General features: G+C 35.6%; 1 protein-coding gene across 4 annotated transcripts in view; it reads left to right on the plus strand.

The window, feature by feature from the left end:
* Positions 1–13,735, plus strand: part of SPAST (spastin) — a 52,864-nt gene that overhangs the window by 11,506 nt on the left and 27,623 nt on the right. Inside the window, exons 2-4 of one of the 4 annotated variants that reach the window (XM_058682978.1) lie at positions 4,976–5,062; positions 6,990–7,073; positions 13,459–13,554. In XM_058682978.1, the coding sequence (XP_058538961.1) occupies positions 4,976–5,062; positions 6,990–7,073; positions 13,459–13,554 (267 nt within the window). The remainder of the gene's footprint in view (positions 1–4,975; positions 5,063–6,989; positions 7,074–13,458; positions 13,555–13,735) is intronic. The other 3 variants (XM_058682979.1, XM_058682981.1, XM_058682980.1) reach the window with 3 other exon arrangements.

Here is a 13,735-nt window from a genome sequence, read left to right on the forward strand (position 1 = left end):
GTTTGGTTGGTTGAGTTTGAGTATTACTTGGGTTTATAGAGTTAAGAACAATGTATAAAGGAAACTAAGAACTGTATTGAGGGCCTTTTCTGTGCTAGAGACCATTGGAAGCTTTGGTTTTTCTGCCACAGTTTAGTCAAAAGGGTGATCAGTGGACGGTAAGGGCTGTAGTTTCCCTTACTTTCAGGGTAAAGGTAGTGAAGTGATTTAAGTATGGTTTCTAGCCATTGTGCAGGCTGGTCTAGTTCTTAACTCTTCAGTAATGCAGGGTCCCAACCAAAATCTTGGAAGCTTTGCCACTATTTTTTCTGGACATGTCCTGGAATTTGCATTTTGTCAATTTAGTTCTATGAGTCTGCTGAAAGCTCTGCTTAGTTTCTTGGCCACTTTTGCTTTCAGAATTGGCAGTTGATTCAAGTAGAAAAGTGCTCCAAATGCTAGACCCACCTCTGTTGGCTTTTTTCCTTTCTATATTTTAGTAATTTTTGTAATTTTAGTAATTCATCCTAATGAATATGAAATGGTACCTTTACAAATTTTGGTACTTTTCACTGTTTTGAAAACTCTTTGATCCCTTTAAACAGATGTTTTAAAAATATTTTTCTAATTTTTGTATTTTAATCTTGTAATGAAGATTGTAGTTCAGGTGTAATATTCTAAGCCACAACGAATATACTTCTACATAAATGTTAAGAGTATTGCACTTTTTAAGAGTCAGATTTATTGAGGTATAATTTACATACAGTAAAATTGAACCCTTTTAAAAAGAGTGTGTAGTTAAGTGAGTATTTACAAAGAGTTGGGTAACCATAACAACAACATATACTGAATGTTTTATCATTCCAAAAGCTACTTTGTGCCCCTTTGTAATCAGTCCCCTTGCCTTTCGATTAGCCCCTGGTAGTCACAGATCTGATCTGTCCCTATAGTTTTGTCTTCACTGAGTGTCATTTAAATGGATTCATACAGTCTGTAGCCTTTTGTGTCTAGCTTCTTTCATTTAGCATGTTTTTGAGATTCATCCACATTCCTACATTTACCAGTAGTTTGTTCCTTTTTACTGCTGGATAATATTCTACATATGGATGTACCACATTTTGTTAATCCATTCACTAAATGATGGACATCTAGATTGTTTCCAGTTTTTAGCTCTTATGAATCAAGCTGTTGTTATAAACATTCATGTACTGGTCTTTAATGTTTTCATTTCATTTCTTTGGGTAAATACAAAGAAGAAGGGATTGCTGGGTCGTGTGGTAAACATGTGTACGTTAATATCATAAGCTATCAGACTTTCTCCCAAAGTGGCTGTACTTTGTATTCACCCTTCCAAGTATATGTGAGGTCCATTTTTATTTTGTCTTATAATTTTAAGTGCTTTAAAAATTTTTTGGGGGGGTATAGTTGATATATTAGAATTGTTTTCCATTCTAAATTAGGTACTTAGTGGGATCTTGTGATTTTAATTTGTAGTTACCTAAAAGCTAATAATGTTGAACATCTTTTCTCGCGCTTCTTTGCGAGTTATGTCTGTCTTTGATAAAGTATACATTATTTGATCTTTTGCCCACTATATTTTAATGAGGATAATTTTTTTTATCATTGTATTGTAAGAGTTCTTTATGTATTCTGGTTACATGTCTTTTTTTAGACATAGTGGTTTGCATATATTTTCTCCCATTCAGTCTGGGGCTTGTGTTTTCATTGTCTAACTCTGTCTTTTAAGGAGCAGGAGCTTTTAATTTTTTTTTTTTTTTTTTTTAAAGTAGGCTTCGTGCTCCACACAGAGTCCAGCATAGGACTTGAACTCACAACCGTGAGATCAAGGCCTGAGCTGAGATAAAGAGTTGGACGCTTAACTGACTGAGCCACCCTAGTGCCCCAGCTTTTAATTTTAATGCAATCTAGTTTATCAGGTTTTTTTCTCTTAAGGTTTGTGATTTTTATCTTCTAAATCTCTGCCTAAGCCACAATCACAAAGAATTTTGTCTGTTTTCTTCTATCAATTAAGTATTTTAGGTTTTACATTTAGGTCTGTGATCCATTTTAAGTTAATTTTTTCTATGTTGTATGAAGGTTTCTTTATATGGAGGGCTATTATTCTAGCATCATTTTTTGAATAGGCTGTTCTTTCTTCATTGACTTACCTTGTCATCTTTGTCAAAGTCAATCCATGTTATGCGTGTGGGTCTATTTCTGGACTTTTTCTTCTGTTCTACTGACCTATATATCTATCCTTTCTCCAGTAGTCTTGTACTTATAAGTCTTGTAATAATTATTTATGCATTTTCTACTATCATACTGACTTAGAGATTCAATTAATACAACAAATCAACTACCTCTTATCAAAAAATGTTAGGTAATTGAGTATTGAGCATGTGAATTTATCTGTAATCAGTCATTTCATTTGCAGATAGTAATTTACTCAGCCTCCTTAAAACATTTATTTGGATATTGCCAGTGGTAAGTGTCATACACTGCTATTAGGAGTGGAAATTGGTGCAAGCACTCTCAAAAAGTAGTTTGTTGATTTCTGGTGGATGGAAATGAACTGAACTATGACTCATTAATTCTACCCCTTAAACATACCCTAGAGAAATTGGCACATATACGTACAAGGACAGGTACAAGCATGTTTATTGCAGCATTATTTGAAATACTGAGACACTGGAAATAACCTAAATATATTTTAATAGAAAAATAGTCGAATAAATTATAGGATGATAAAGGATGCTATATCGAGAGGCACCTGGGTGGCTGTCGGTTGAGCATCTGACTTCAGCTCAGGTCATGATCTCACAGCTTGTGAGTTTGAGCCCTGCTTCGGGCTCTGTGCTGACAGCTCAGAGCCTGGAGCCTGTTTCGGATTCTGTGTCCCTCTCTCACTCTGACCCTCCCCCCGCTTATGCTCTGTCTCTGTCTCTCTCTCTCAAGAATAAATAAACATTAAAAAAAATTTTTTTAAAGAATACTATATAGAAGTCAAAATGAATGAAGTAGATCTCTATATGGCAACATAGAACTCAAAAGCGATGTAAAATTTTTAAATGGTACAAATAAAATAGGTACAATAGAAAAACATGTACTAGAAAGATACTCACTGAATATATTATAGTGGTTTCTAGAAAGGAAAGGAGCTTGGAAATGGGAAGAGGCACAAAAAAGGAACTTCTTTTGTATCTATTATTGTAATTTATGAAAAAAAATGTTTAAGCAAATGTGACATTGTTATCATTTCCCACCACTCAGAATGCAAATGCTATTTTACTGTTTTCTATAATTTCCCTCCCTCTTTTTCAAATTAAAAAACCAAAAGTACATGTAAATAGGTTTTTTTATTAAAAAAAATAGGAAAGGGGCGCCTGGGTGGCGCAGTCGGTTAAGCGTCCGACTTCAGCCAGGTCACGATCTCACAGTCCGTGAGTTCGAGCCCCGCGTCAGGCTCTGGGCTGATGGCTCAGAGCCTGGAGCCTGTTTCCGATTCTGTGTCTCCCTCTCTCTCTGCCCCTCCCCCATTCATGCTCTGTCTCTCTCTGTCCCAAAAATAAATAAAAAATGTTGAAAAAAAAAACTAAAAAAAAAAAAATAGGAAGGTCAGCATCCAAATAATTTGAATTGGATGGTAAGAAATTTGAATTGAATTGGTATGTAAGAAATTATTTTTTTTAAGTTTATTTTGAGAGTGAGTGGGGAGGGGCACAGAGAGAGGGAGAAAGAGAGAATTCCAAGCAGTTCCACGCTGTCAGCATGGAGACCCATGTGGGGCTCGAACTTACGAACGATGAGATCATGACCTTAGCCGAAACCAAGAGTTGGATGCTTAACCGACTGAGCCACCCACCCTTATAACAAATGCTTAATAATTTCTTCATGTGTCATTATTCTGGCCTAGAAGCTGTGTGAAATACTAGTGGCGCTACAATTAGTAAGAAATTACCCCATCCCAGGGGCTGAATCTAGTTAGTGATTTATTTGGGGGATGATGGAAGGAGTAGGTGGTACACATTCATAAGGGGACAGCATTACTTAGTTGTGTGTGGTGCTTCTGGTAAGACTACTTCATCTTTGTTAATCAAGGGAGTCATGATATTTTACTGGCTTTGAAATTTCAGATAATATTAAGGAATGACATGGGAACTGTTGTTTGATTAAATGGGGACGTAAGTTGGGAAAAAAAGAAAAACTTAGTTCTGATAGATGATTTCCACCTTTACTGTATCTCTGTGCCACTTTTCAGATTCTAAAGACTAAGAAATTAATTTTCAAAAACAATGAGATTTGCATGTGGTTGTTACCACTTTACATACATACACTTTATAGAAATATTCTACATACAAATTGATACATATTGATTATGCTGAATTTTTAGGTCTTTTTTAGGCTTAACTTGGATCAAGAATTAATGTTGTAAACCAGTCATTTGTTTGAAAGAAAACAGACATTTACTAAATGCCACACTTGTAATCTCATGTATCAGTTCTCATGATGCAATCATTTTTAAAATAAAAGCTAACTCCAAAAAGGAGGCACCCAACAATGAACAAATTACATCCGATTTGAATACAATTGGGTTGGTTAAATAGTGCTTTTTTCCCCCATTATTGAAATCAGGTTTATGTTTTCTAACTGTATGTATTTTCAATACCATTATTTAAAATAAATTCTCCCTAATTAAAATTTCTTTCCATAGTACAGCATTTCAGTGGTTACAAGCATCAATACCATGAGATGATAAACAAAGGACTCAACCCTAAAATTTTGAGAAATATTGATGTCTATACCTCCCCTTTGGGAAATGTATACACATTAGGATGCTAAAGGTACCAAGAAGTCATATAGTAATATTCCTCAGATTTATTTGATCACAGTCCTCTTTTTCATATATCATCTAATAACAGCATGATTTGGGAAATGTTTAGTATATTCTAGTATGTAATGCCTAGTATATATACAAATAATTATTTCTGTTTTAAAGCAGGACAAAAGGAGCAAGCTGTGGAATGGTATAAGAAAGGTATTGAAGAACTAGAAAAAGGAATAGCTGTCATAGTTACAGGACAAGGTAAGATTTTATTTACATTTGTTTGGTAGCCATCCCAAATAATATTCATGTGATTGCCCTGATTTCAGATCCAGCTACTTACTGAAAGTATTTGACAGATTTTTAAGTGTTATTATTAATGTGTATAGACTTACAGTTAATGCTTTATTACCTGTGTTCAAACTTGATTACCTATAGCATTCTGACAAAAACCAGGATATTACTTGTGTCCTCCTTGGACCCACTGTTGGAGATGTTTTAGCCTCATTTTTAGCTCTGTTTTGAAACTGGTCCTTCCCTCATTGTCAAGGCAGGAAGGAGTGGTTTAATCAGACTCCCTTTTGTGTTTAAGGGTAATGCTTGACTGCATGTTAGAATATGAGCTGTAAATGTCTTACTTTGATGTACACTTGGCATTTTAAAACCAAAGCAGTTATTTTTCATCTTTACTTTCCTATCACCTAAAGTTAAAAATTAGAGTCTAATATTATCTCTATATAGGCAGCATTTATTTTACACTGTGCTGTGTGCCCAGGCATCAGTGTGTGTGCTTCATGTGTGTTATCTCTTAATTTTCACCACAACCCCACACTCTGAGGCTGCTGCTATTACCGTTACTTTTTACATAAATAACCTTAAGTGCCAAGAAGTTTAGTAACTTGCCTAAGGTCTCATAGCTAGCAAGTGGTAGGTAGAGTCAAGATTTGAACCCAGACAATCTGACTTCAGAGCCTGAATTCTAAAATACTGTGCTGTGACTATTGTGCAGTATGTGGGCATCACTATTAAATAAGTAAAATATTTTAGTTATCATAGATAAAATAAATTCAGAAGGAAAAATTATATAGGATGAAAATCTTAGCCTTATGGATCAGTCCACCCAGGGATATTTGTTATCTGGTTGGCTGGTATCTACTACTTACATCATCTCATCCCCAGTAATTGCAACATGTCTAATGTCTGCCAGGTTTTTTTTCTTTGCCCTTTTTGACTACTTCTCTGGCTACTGGTGTCCTATAGAAAAGAGAGCAGAATAGAACAAGTATATATGGGAGGTTAGGCCTTTGAGACTTTTCATGAGTTTATGAGCATGACTTTATGAATTATGTACAGAATGTATTTGCTCTTCCTTGTCAGTTGTGTAGAAGAAGAGCTAGAAGAAAATAAATTATAAGAAAAATGGTACTTCACTGAATCGAAAATGCCTTTGATTATACCACTAAGAGAAAAAACAGTGTCAGTTAAAATATGACACATTCTCTTCTTATCATCACCTTGAATTTGACTTTTACCTTATTGAATGTACTGTCTTCATCCTATTTAGACAAAGCTGTAACAGCAATATTAACATCAGTGACCAAATTTGTTCACACACAGGCAATGACAGACTGGTATGACTGCAGCCTGGCTGATAGCTTTAGTAAGTTGGTACTGGTTGTAAAACCCATCTCAGTTTGAAAGATTTTTAAATGTAGGGGAAAAGATATGCTTCAAAATCCATGAAATAACACATGAAATCCATGAAATACAAACAGTAGATCTGAAACCATCAAAAGGAATGTAACTGATTTTTTAAAGATACTCTTTTCATTATAAAGACTATGACTCCCCATGAGGTTAGTTGGGATAATATGTTATCTTCTTTTTTTTTTTAAGTTTATTTACATATTTAGAGAGAGAGGGTGAGTGAGCAAGAGCAGGGGAGAGGCAGAGAGAGAGAGAGTGAGAGTGAGAATGAGAGTGTGAGAGAGTCTCCAGCAGGCTCCGTGGTGTGGAGCCCGATGTGGGGCTCGAACCCATGAACTGTGAGATCATGATCTGAGCTGAAACCAAGAGTCAGACACTTAACCGACTGAGCCACTCAGGTGCCCCGATAATATTTTATCTTGAAGTAATATTAGTAGGGAAATGTAGATGTTTTCACTTTTTTTCCTCTTTGTTCTTTCAGGTGAACAGTGTGAAAGAGCTAGACGCCTTCAAGCTAAAATGATGACTAATTTGGTTATGGCCAAGGACCGTTTACAACTTCTAGGTATCACTTAATGAATTGTATAACTGGAATGAGATGTATTTGAAATGTGTGTTCAGTGAAACTTTAAAATTAGATGGAAATAGATCAATCTTAAAAATGTGTTCTAGGCTTTTTTTTATAACTTACAGAAAATTTCTAACATATAAAAAATAGAAGAGTATAATGAATTAATTATCCATCATTCAGCTCTAATAGTTATCAACTCCTAGTCAGTCTTGATGTATCTATATTCAAGGGCTGGCAAATTACAGCCCATGGGCTAAACCCAGTTCACTACCTATTTTTATAAGATGGCACACAGCTACTCATTCCTGTAGATACTGTCTGGATGCTTTTATGCTACAGTGACAGTGGAGTAGTTGATACAGAGATCATAAATCTCTCAAAGCCTTTTGATATATAGCTTTTTAAAATATTTTAATATTTACTATCTGGCTTCTTACAGAAAAAGTTTGCCAACTCCAGTGTGTGTGTACGTGTATATATACATATACATATATATGTATATATGTATATGTACAGAATTTGTTTCAACATAATATGAAGGGGGGAAAGTGGGTAGCATATATACCCACTTTCCCCCCTTCATATTATGTTGAAACAAATTCTTGACATTTTTTAAATTCATTTATAAATATTTCCTATTGTATTTCTAAAAATGCCTTAAAAATAAAATTATCAAATGCCATTATCACATCTAAAAAATAACCAATATTTCTTTTAATATTAACAAAAAAATCATAGCCAAATAAATGATTAGTGTCCAAATAGAATTTATATATAATATATAATATAATGTAATATAATGCATAATATAATGTTTAGTTAGTATCTCATAATTGAATAACTTAGTATTTTTCTGGTAATTTTTTGAATCAGGATCTCCAGAAGATTCATACGATATGTCTCTTTTAATATCCAAGTTCATCTGATAGGTGGTTGTATGCTTATTTGTCAGTACTTCTGGCATTTTGTGATAGTAGTAGCAATTGATGACTGATGCTTAGTGATATAATTCTGTCATTCTTCCTGCATTTATCAGTTTGAATAGGTCTATAAAGAGAAACTTTTCATCTTCTCTTTGAAGGTATAGATTTTAAACTTATTTTTTTAAGGTAAATCTACCCCTAAAACAAAGTGGAACTAAAATCCATCCTTCTTGGGTGATTCTGTACCATAACTTGTTTTGATAGAAGTATATATTTGGTAAACAGATAGACCTTATATATTTATTACTCTGTGATTTATGGTAAGTTATTTAGCATGTTTGAGCCTTTTTCATCTCATTTATAATATGCTAATAGATAATACTTATCTCACTATATTTGTGACAGTCACAGAGACCATAGTAAGTACTCAAAAATGCTGGTTTTTATTCACCTCCTTATCTATCTGTAATCACCACCTTGCTTTTGTGGAAAATGTATTTACACATGCATATGTAAATATTTCATTCATTCATTCATTCTTATATGACCCATTGTGTTGGTAAATTTTTTGCCCCACAGAGATGAAAAAGAAGCCTTTAATGTTTTCAGGTAATTAACAAGGCAATGTTCGCCTGGTGTCTATGGCTGACAGAGTTTGTCTTCTTACTTCCTATGTGAAGATCACTAGTGTATCAAGTAAAATTAAATATAATATCAAAGGTTATTGTAGTAAAATAATTAATTGTTCTACTTGGTATTTTCTATGTTTTAGCTATAATGCCTTTCACTATATGTACAAATTATCATATCTATAATGCAGATTAAGTTTAATTATGGCACATTTAGTAGCATGTTTCTAATTGAGTAATCAGGAGTTGGTTGATTTATCTTTTGAAGATGTGATATGATGAATTATTGGAAACATCTCATCTATTATAGACTTGTCTTTTAATGTGGCTTTGTAATTTCTTATTTGTGCTAGGATGAAAAGAGAATCTATAACAAGCTAGGCATTAAAAGAATTAATATTTTGGATGTCATTGTCTGTTGTCATCCTCAAAAGTGCTCTTTGCCCGTTCATGCAAGAGGTTCCTTTAAAAAAGAAGAGGTGGAATAGAGGCCTCAACATATTCCTGTCTTCTGAGATCTCAAAGTCTAGGACTGTATCTACCAAAGACAGTAAAAAAGAGTTGTACACACGTGCATAGTAGAGCATATTTATATACTACGTATTGGTTGAGAAATGGAACTTTTCAGAAGTGGAATGCCCAGTAGTTACCTAGTTAGGATGGAGAATTATACTAAGAGTTCTGCCTACAGATTGGTTAGAGAGGATGCAGACTCTCTGATAAAATGGGAAGAGTTCATATATATTAGATTCAAGTTAGTAAGCCTTCGAGCAAAGCTTAACCATAAATAAATAATTTTGGCATACCTGGAGGTTACCCTTTTGTAAAAAAATAAATAGCTTCATTCAGCATCCACTTATTAAATCTTTACTCTGTACCAGGTACAGTGCCAATGATATTAACTGAATTTATTTAGTAATTCAGCAAAATTTTTTAATGTTTATTTATTTTGGTGAGAGAGAGAGAGAGAGAGACAGAGTGTGAGCAGGGGAGGGGCAGAGAGAGAGGGAGACATAGAATCCAAACTAGGCTCCAGGCTCTGAGCTGTCAGCACAGAGCCCAATGTGGGGCTTGAACTCACGAGTCATGAGATCATGACCTGAGCCAAAGTCGGACACTTAACCAACTGAGCCACCCAGGTACCCCTCGAATGTTTGTTTGGTTTTTTTTTAAGTTTATTTTGAGGGAGAGAGTGCACAAGCGGGGGAGGACAGAGAGAGAGAGAGAGAGAGAGAGAGAGAGAGAGAGAGAATCCCAAGCAGGCTCTGCAGTGTCAGCGTGGAGCCACACATGGGGCTCGATTCACAAATCCCGAGATCATGACCTGAGCTGAAGTCAGACGCTTAACCAACTGAGCCACCTAGGTGCCCCTCAGCAAATAGTTTTTGGGTGATTACCATGTTCTACATATAAATGTTAGGGTATAGACAAGGATCCATCCTTCATAGAGTTTTTATTCCAGCAGGGGGGAGACTGACAGTAGGGAATAAACATAAAAAAGAATTAAGTTATACAGTATGTTGGAAGATGATAAATATGTGGAAAAAAAAGAAAAAAATAAAACATAGTAATGGGGATTAGGAGTGGATGGGAGGTGGTTTGAGCTTTTAGTTTTAAATAGGATAGGATGGTTAATTACACCTCTTTGAAAAGATGACAGGAGTTAGCCATGCAGGTCTCTGGGAGAAGAATGGTCCAGAGAGAAGAGCTGATGTAAAACCTTAAGAAAACATACCTGATGTGTCTGACAAGAAGCAAAGAGGGCAGTGTGCCCCAGCCAGGAGAGTATGGTAGAGAGGAGGTAAGAGAACTGATGGGGCAGGGAGGTTCATCCTAACAAGCAGGGCCTTATAGGCCACCATAAAGATTTGAACTTTTGCCATCTCTGAAAAGAGGAGCAGTTACAGGATTTTTAGGAAAGGAATGACATAATCTGACTTATATTTTTTTTAAATGTTTATTTTTGAGAGAGAAAGAGAGACAGAGTGTGAGCAGGGGAGGGGCAGAGAGAGCGGGAGACCCAGAATCTGAGCAGGCTCCAGGCCCTGAGCTGTCAGCACAGAGCCCAGTACAGGGCTTGAACCCACAAACCGTGAGATCATGACCTGAGCTGAAGTCAGATCTTAACTGACTGAGCCACCCAGTCACCTCACTGACTTAAATTTTGAAAAGATCACCTTGCTAATAGGCTCCAAGGGTAGAGCCAGGGAGAACAAGTTGGATCACTATTGAATTGTAGTAAGCTAGGAGAAAAATGATGGAGGCTTGGACCAGCATAATATGAGGAGAAATTGTAACAAGTGGTAGGATTATAATTATATATGAAGGTTGACCAGATAGATATACTGACATATTGGATATAACGTTCCTCTCTTTAAGGCTCTCATGATACATTGGCTGAGGCAGATACATAAATAGATGAATCATCATTACTGCAGGACGAGGTGTACAAATATTTTATAGAGGTGGAAAATAGGTGTCTGAGAAATATTCCTGGAAGAAGTGAAACCTAAAGGGGAGATTAAAAAAGATAAAGCTTTCTTTTTTAAATTACTTTTATTTCTTTTTTAAGTTTATTTATTTTGAGAGAAAGAGTACGAGCGGGGGAGAGGGAGACGGAGACGGAGATGGAGAGAGAGAGAGAGAGAGAGAGAGAGAGAGAGAGAGAGAGAGAGAGAGAAGGAGGGAGAGAGAATCCGAAGCAGGCTCTGCACTGTCAGCACAGAGCCTGAGAGCCTGATGCGGGGCTCAAACTCATGCACTGTGAGATCATGACCTGAGCCAAAACCAAGAGTCAGACACTTAACTAACTGGGCCACCTAAGTGCCCCAAAAAAGACAAAGCTGTAAAGAATGTTTGGAAGAAAAGACATTTCAGGAAGAAGTAACAGTATGAACAGAGGTTCTGGGTAAGAAATAGCATGGCAAGTAGGGAAGGGTGCTGGAGAAGTGAACATAGGATTACTCCAGTATGAGAGATGCAGGCAGATCATGGAGGGCCTTAATGTTATATAGCAAGAGGTTTGAGCTCTGGTCTGTGGGCAGTGGGAAGCTGCTAAAGGGTTTTAAACAGAAAAGTTACGTGGTAATATTTTCCTTTTAATAAAGTAGATGACTCGGATGGTTGTGTGGGAGCCAAGAAGCAAGGTGATGCTTTTATTTTAAATCATTAATGAATCTATACAACCTTAGTGATTCTAAACAGAAGCATTAAACTAAGTTTACTTTCTTTAACAAAAATGAATTGGAGCAAGCTCATATTAGCAGTATGTAGTATTGTGTATATGTGTGTTTCCACACCTATAAATCTAAACCCTACACACCAAAACAACTTCTCTGGCTTTTTATTCCTAGTTATTAGTTATCAAAACCAAGGAGTTAGTTACTTTATGTTTAGTATGTAATGAATGTATACGTGATCCTCTTGTTACATTTCAGTGAAGGGAGTGTTAATTGATAAAGAAGATATTTACAGTTTTTTTCTAAGTTATGTCTATTACCAACATAAATGGTTTCTTTCTCAGTGATTTGAAAAGTATTATCATTGAGAAAAATCAGATGACCTATCTGTTAACTAACAACAACAACAAAAAGCTCCAAGGTATATTGTATCAGCCAGTTCTAGGATACAAAAACAGTTCAGTACTTTGTGCTTTGTGCAGAAAGGGTAGCTGCTATTTAACCTGTCCCAAAGGCATGTGTGGTTGTACCATAAACCAAGCATGGCGCCTGCTTGTCTGACCTTAGAAATGAAAGTTTAGGAGAGTTAGTATATATGTGCTACATTTTTTCGTATATTCATTGAGCTCCTAGTACAGAAGAAAAGAATCAGTATGACAGTTGGGAGTACTGCAACAAAATAATTATGGTAAGAATTGGGCCCCTGTGATGAATAGGGGCACATAGCAGGTTCTTCCTGTATATTATTTTGTTTAATCTTTGAGACCCTCAGAAAACTGAGGCTAAAGCAAGTTCATGCTGGTAAGTGGTGAAGCAGGGTAAACAGGGTCAACTAGTAGTATGGATGACTTGAATGGGGAAATGGTAGTGCATCAGTGATAGAGAGGGGCAAGATAGCACAAAATGGTACCCTCCTGGGCCTGAGGTGCTAGACATAGCGACCTGGGTCTTGAGAGGATTTGTCGTTGCTTGAAATTGAGGGTAGGATTGAAACAATCTTTTTTTTTCTTTTTAAAAATGTATTTATTTTTGAGAGAGAGAGAGAGAGTGCAAGCGAGAAGGGGAGAGACAGAGAGAGAGGAAGAGAGAGGATCCCAAGCTTGAACCCATGAACCATGAGATCATGACCTGAGCTGAAATCAAGAGTTGTATGCTTAATCAGCTGAGCCACCCCAGGTGCTCCTATACTATCTTTTTTTTTTTTTTTTAATATATTTGTGTTGTAAAAAAAATGAAAAATAAAAAAAAAAATTGTGTTGTAAGTTGCCAGCCATGTTAAAGAAGTATCTGGATGATAAAAACAATATTCATTTTTTTGTCTCCAGGCTATTCCCCTACATAATGATGCGGGTATATTAGATACTCAGAAAATATTTGCTGGTGATAGTGGTAATATGAAACTGCTTCAGGTTACAACACCTATATAAAGCATATTTTGAAAATAGCCAGTTGTGAACTTCTGTTGCTATTTTAATGTCTGAGTTTTTACTAATGATATTTTTAAGATAATTTTATATAAATGTCAAAATCCTTCATCTTCTAACACCTTGAATTACTTTTTATTTTCACATGTACATCTTATTTTTTCATTATGTGTTTTTGCTTTTTATTTATTTTGTTCTTTTTTTTACCTGCCTCTGTTGCATAGAGAAGCTGCAACCAGTTTTGCAATTTTCCAAGTCCCAAACGGATGTCTATAATGACAGTACTAACTTGACATGCCGCAATGGACATCTCCAGTCAGGTGGGTTTAGGTTAACTAACATGGAAGATAATAAAGCTTGCATGCAGAGTAGAGTCCTATATAACTTGATAATGTTGATTTGATTTTATAATGGTTTATTTCGTTGGCTTTTGTTTTCACAGGGCTGTGTTGAAAATACAGTATCCCTGTCATTCATGGTATATAAATATGTAGCAAATAG

Source organism: Neofelis nebulosa, chromosome 9, assembly GCF_028018385.1.
Source record: "Neofelis nebulosa isolate mNeoNeb1 chromosome 9, mNeoNeb1.pri, whole genome shotgun sequence".
Lineage (NCBI taxonomy): Eukaryota > Metazoa > Chordata > Mammalia > Carnivora > Felidae > Neofelis > Neofelis nebulosa.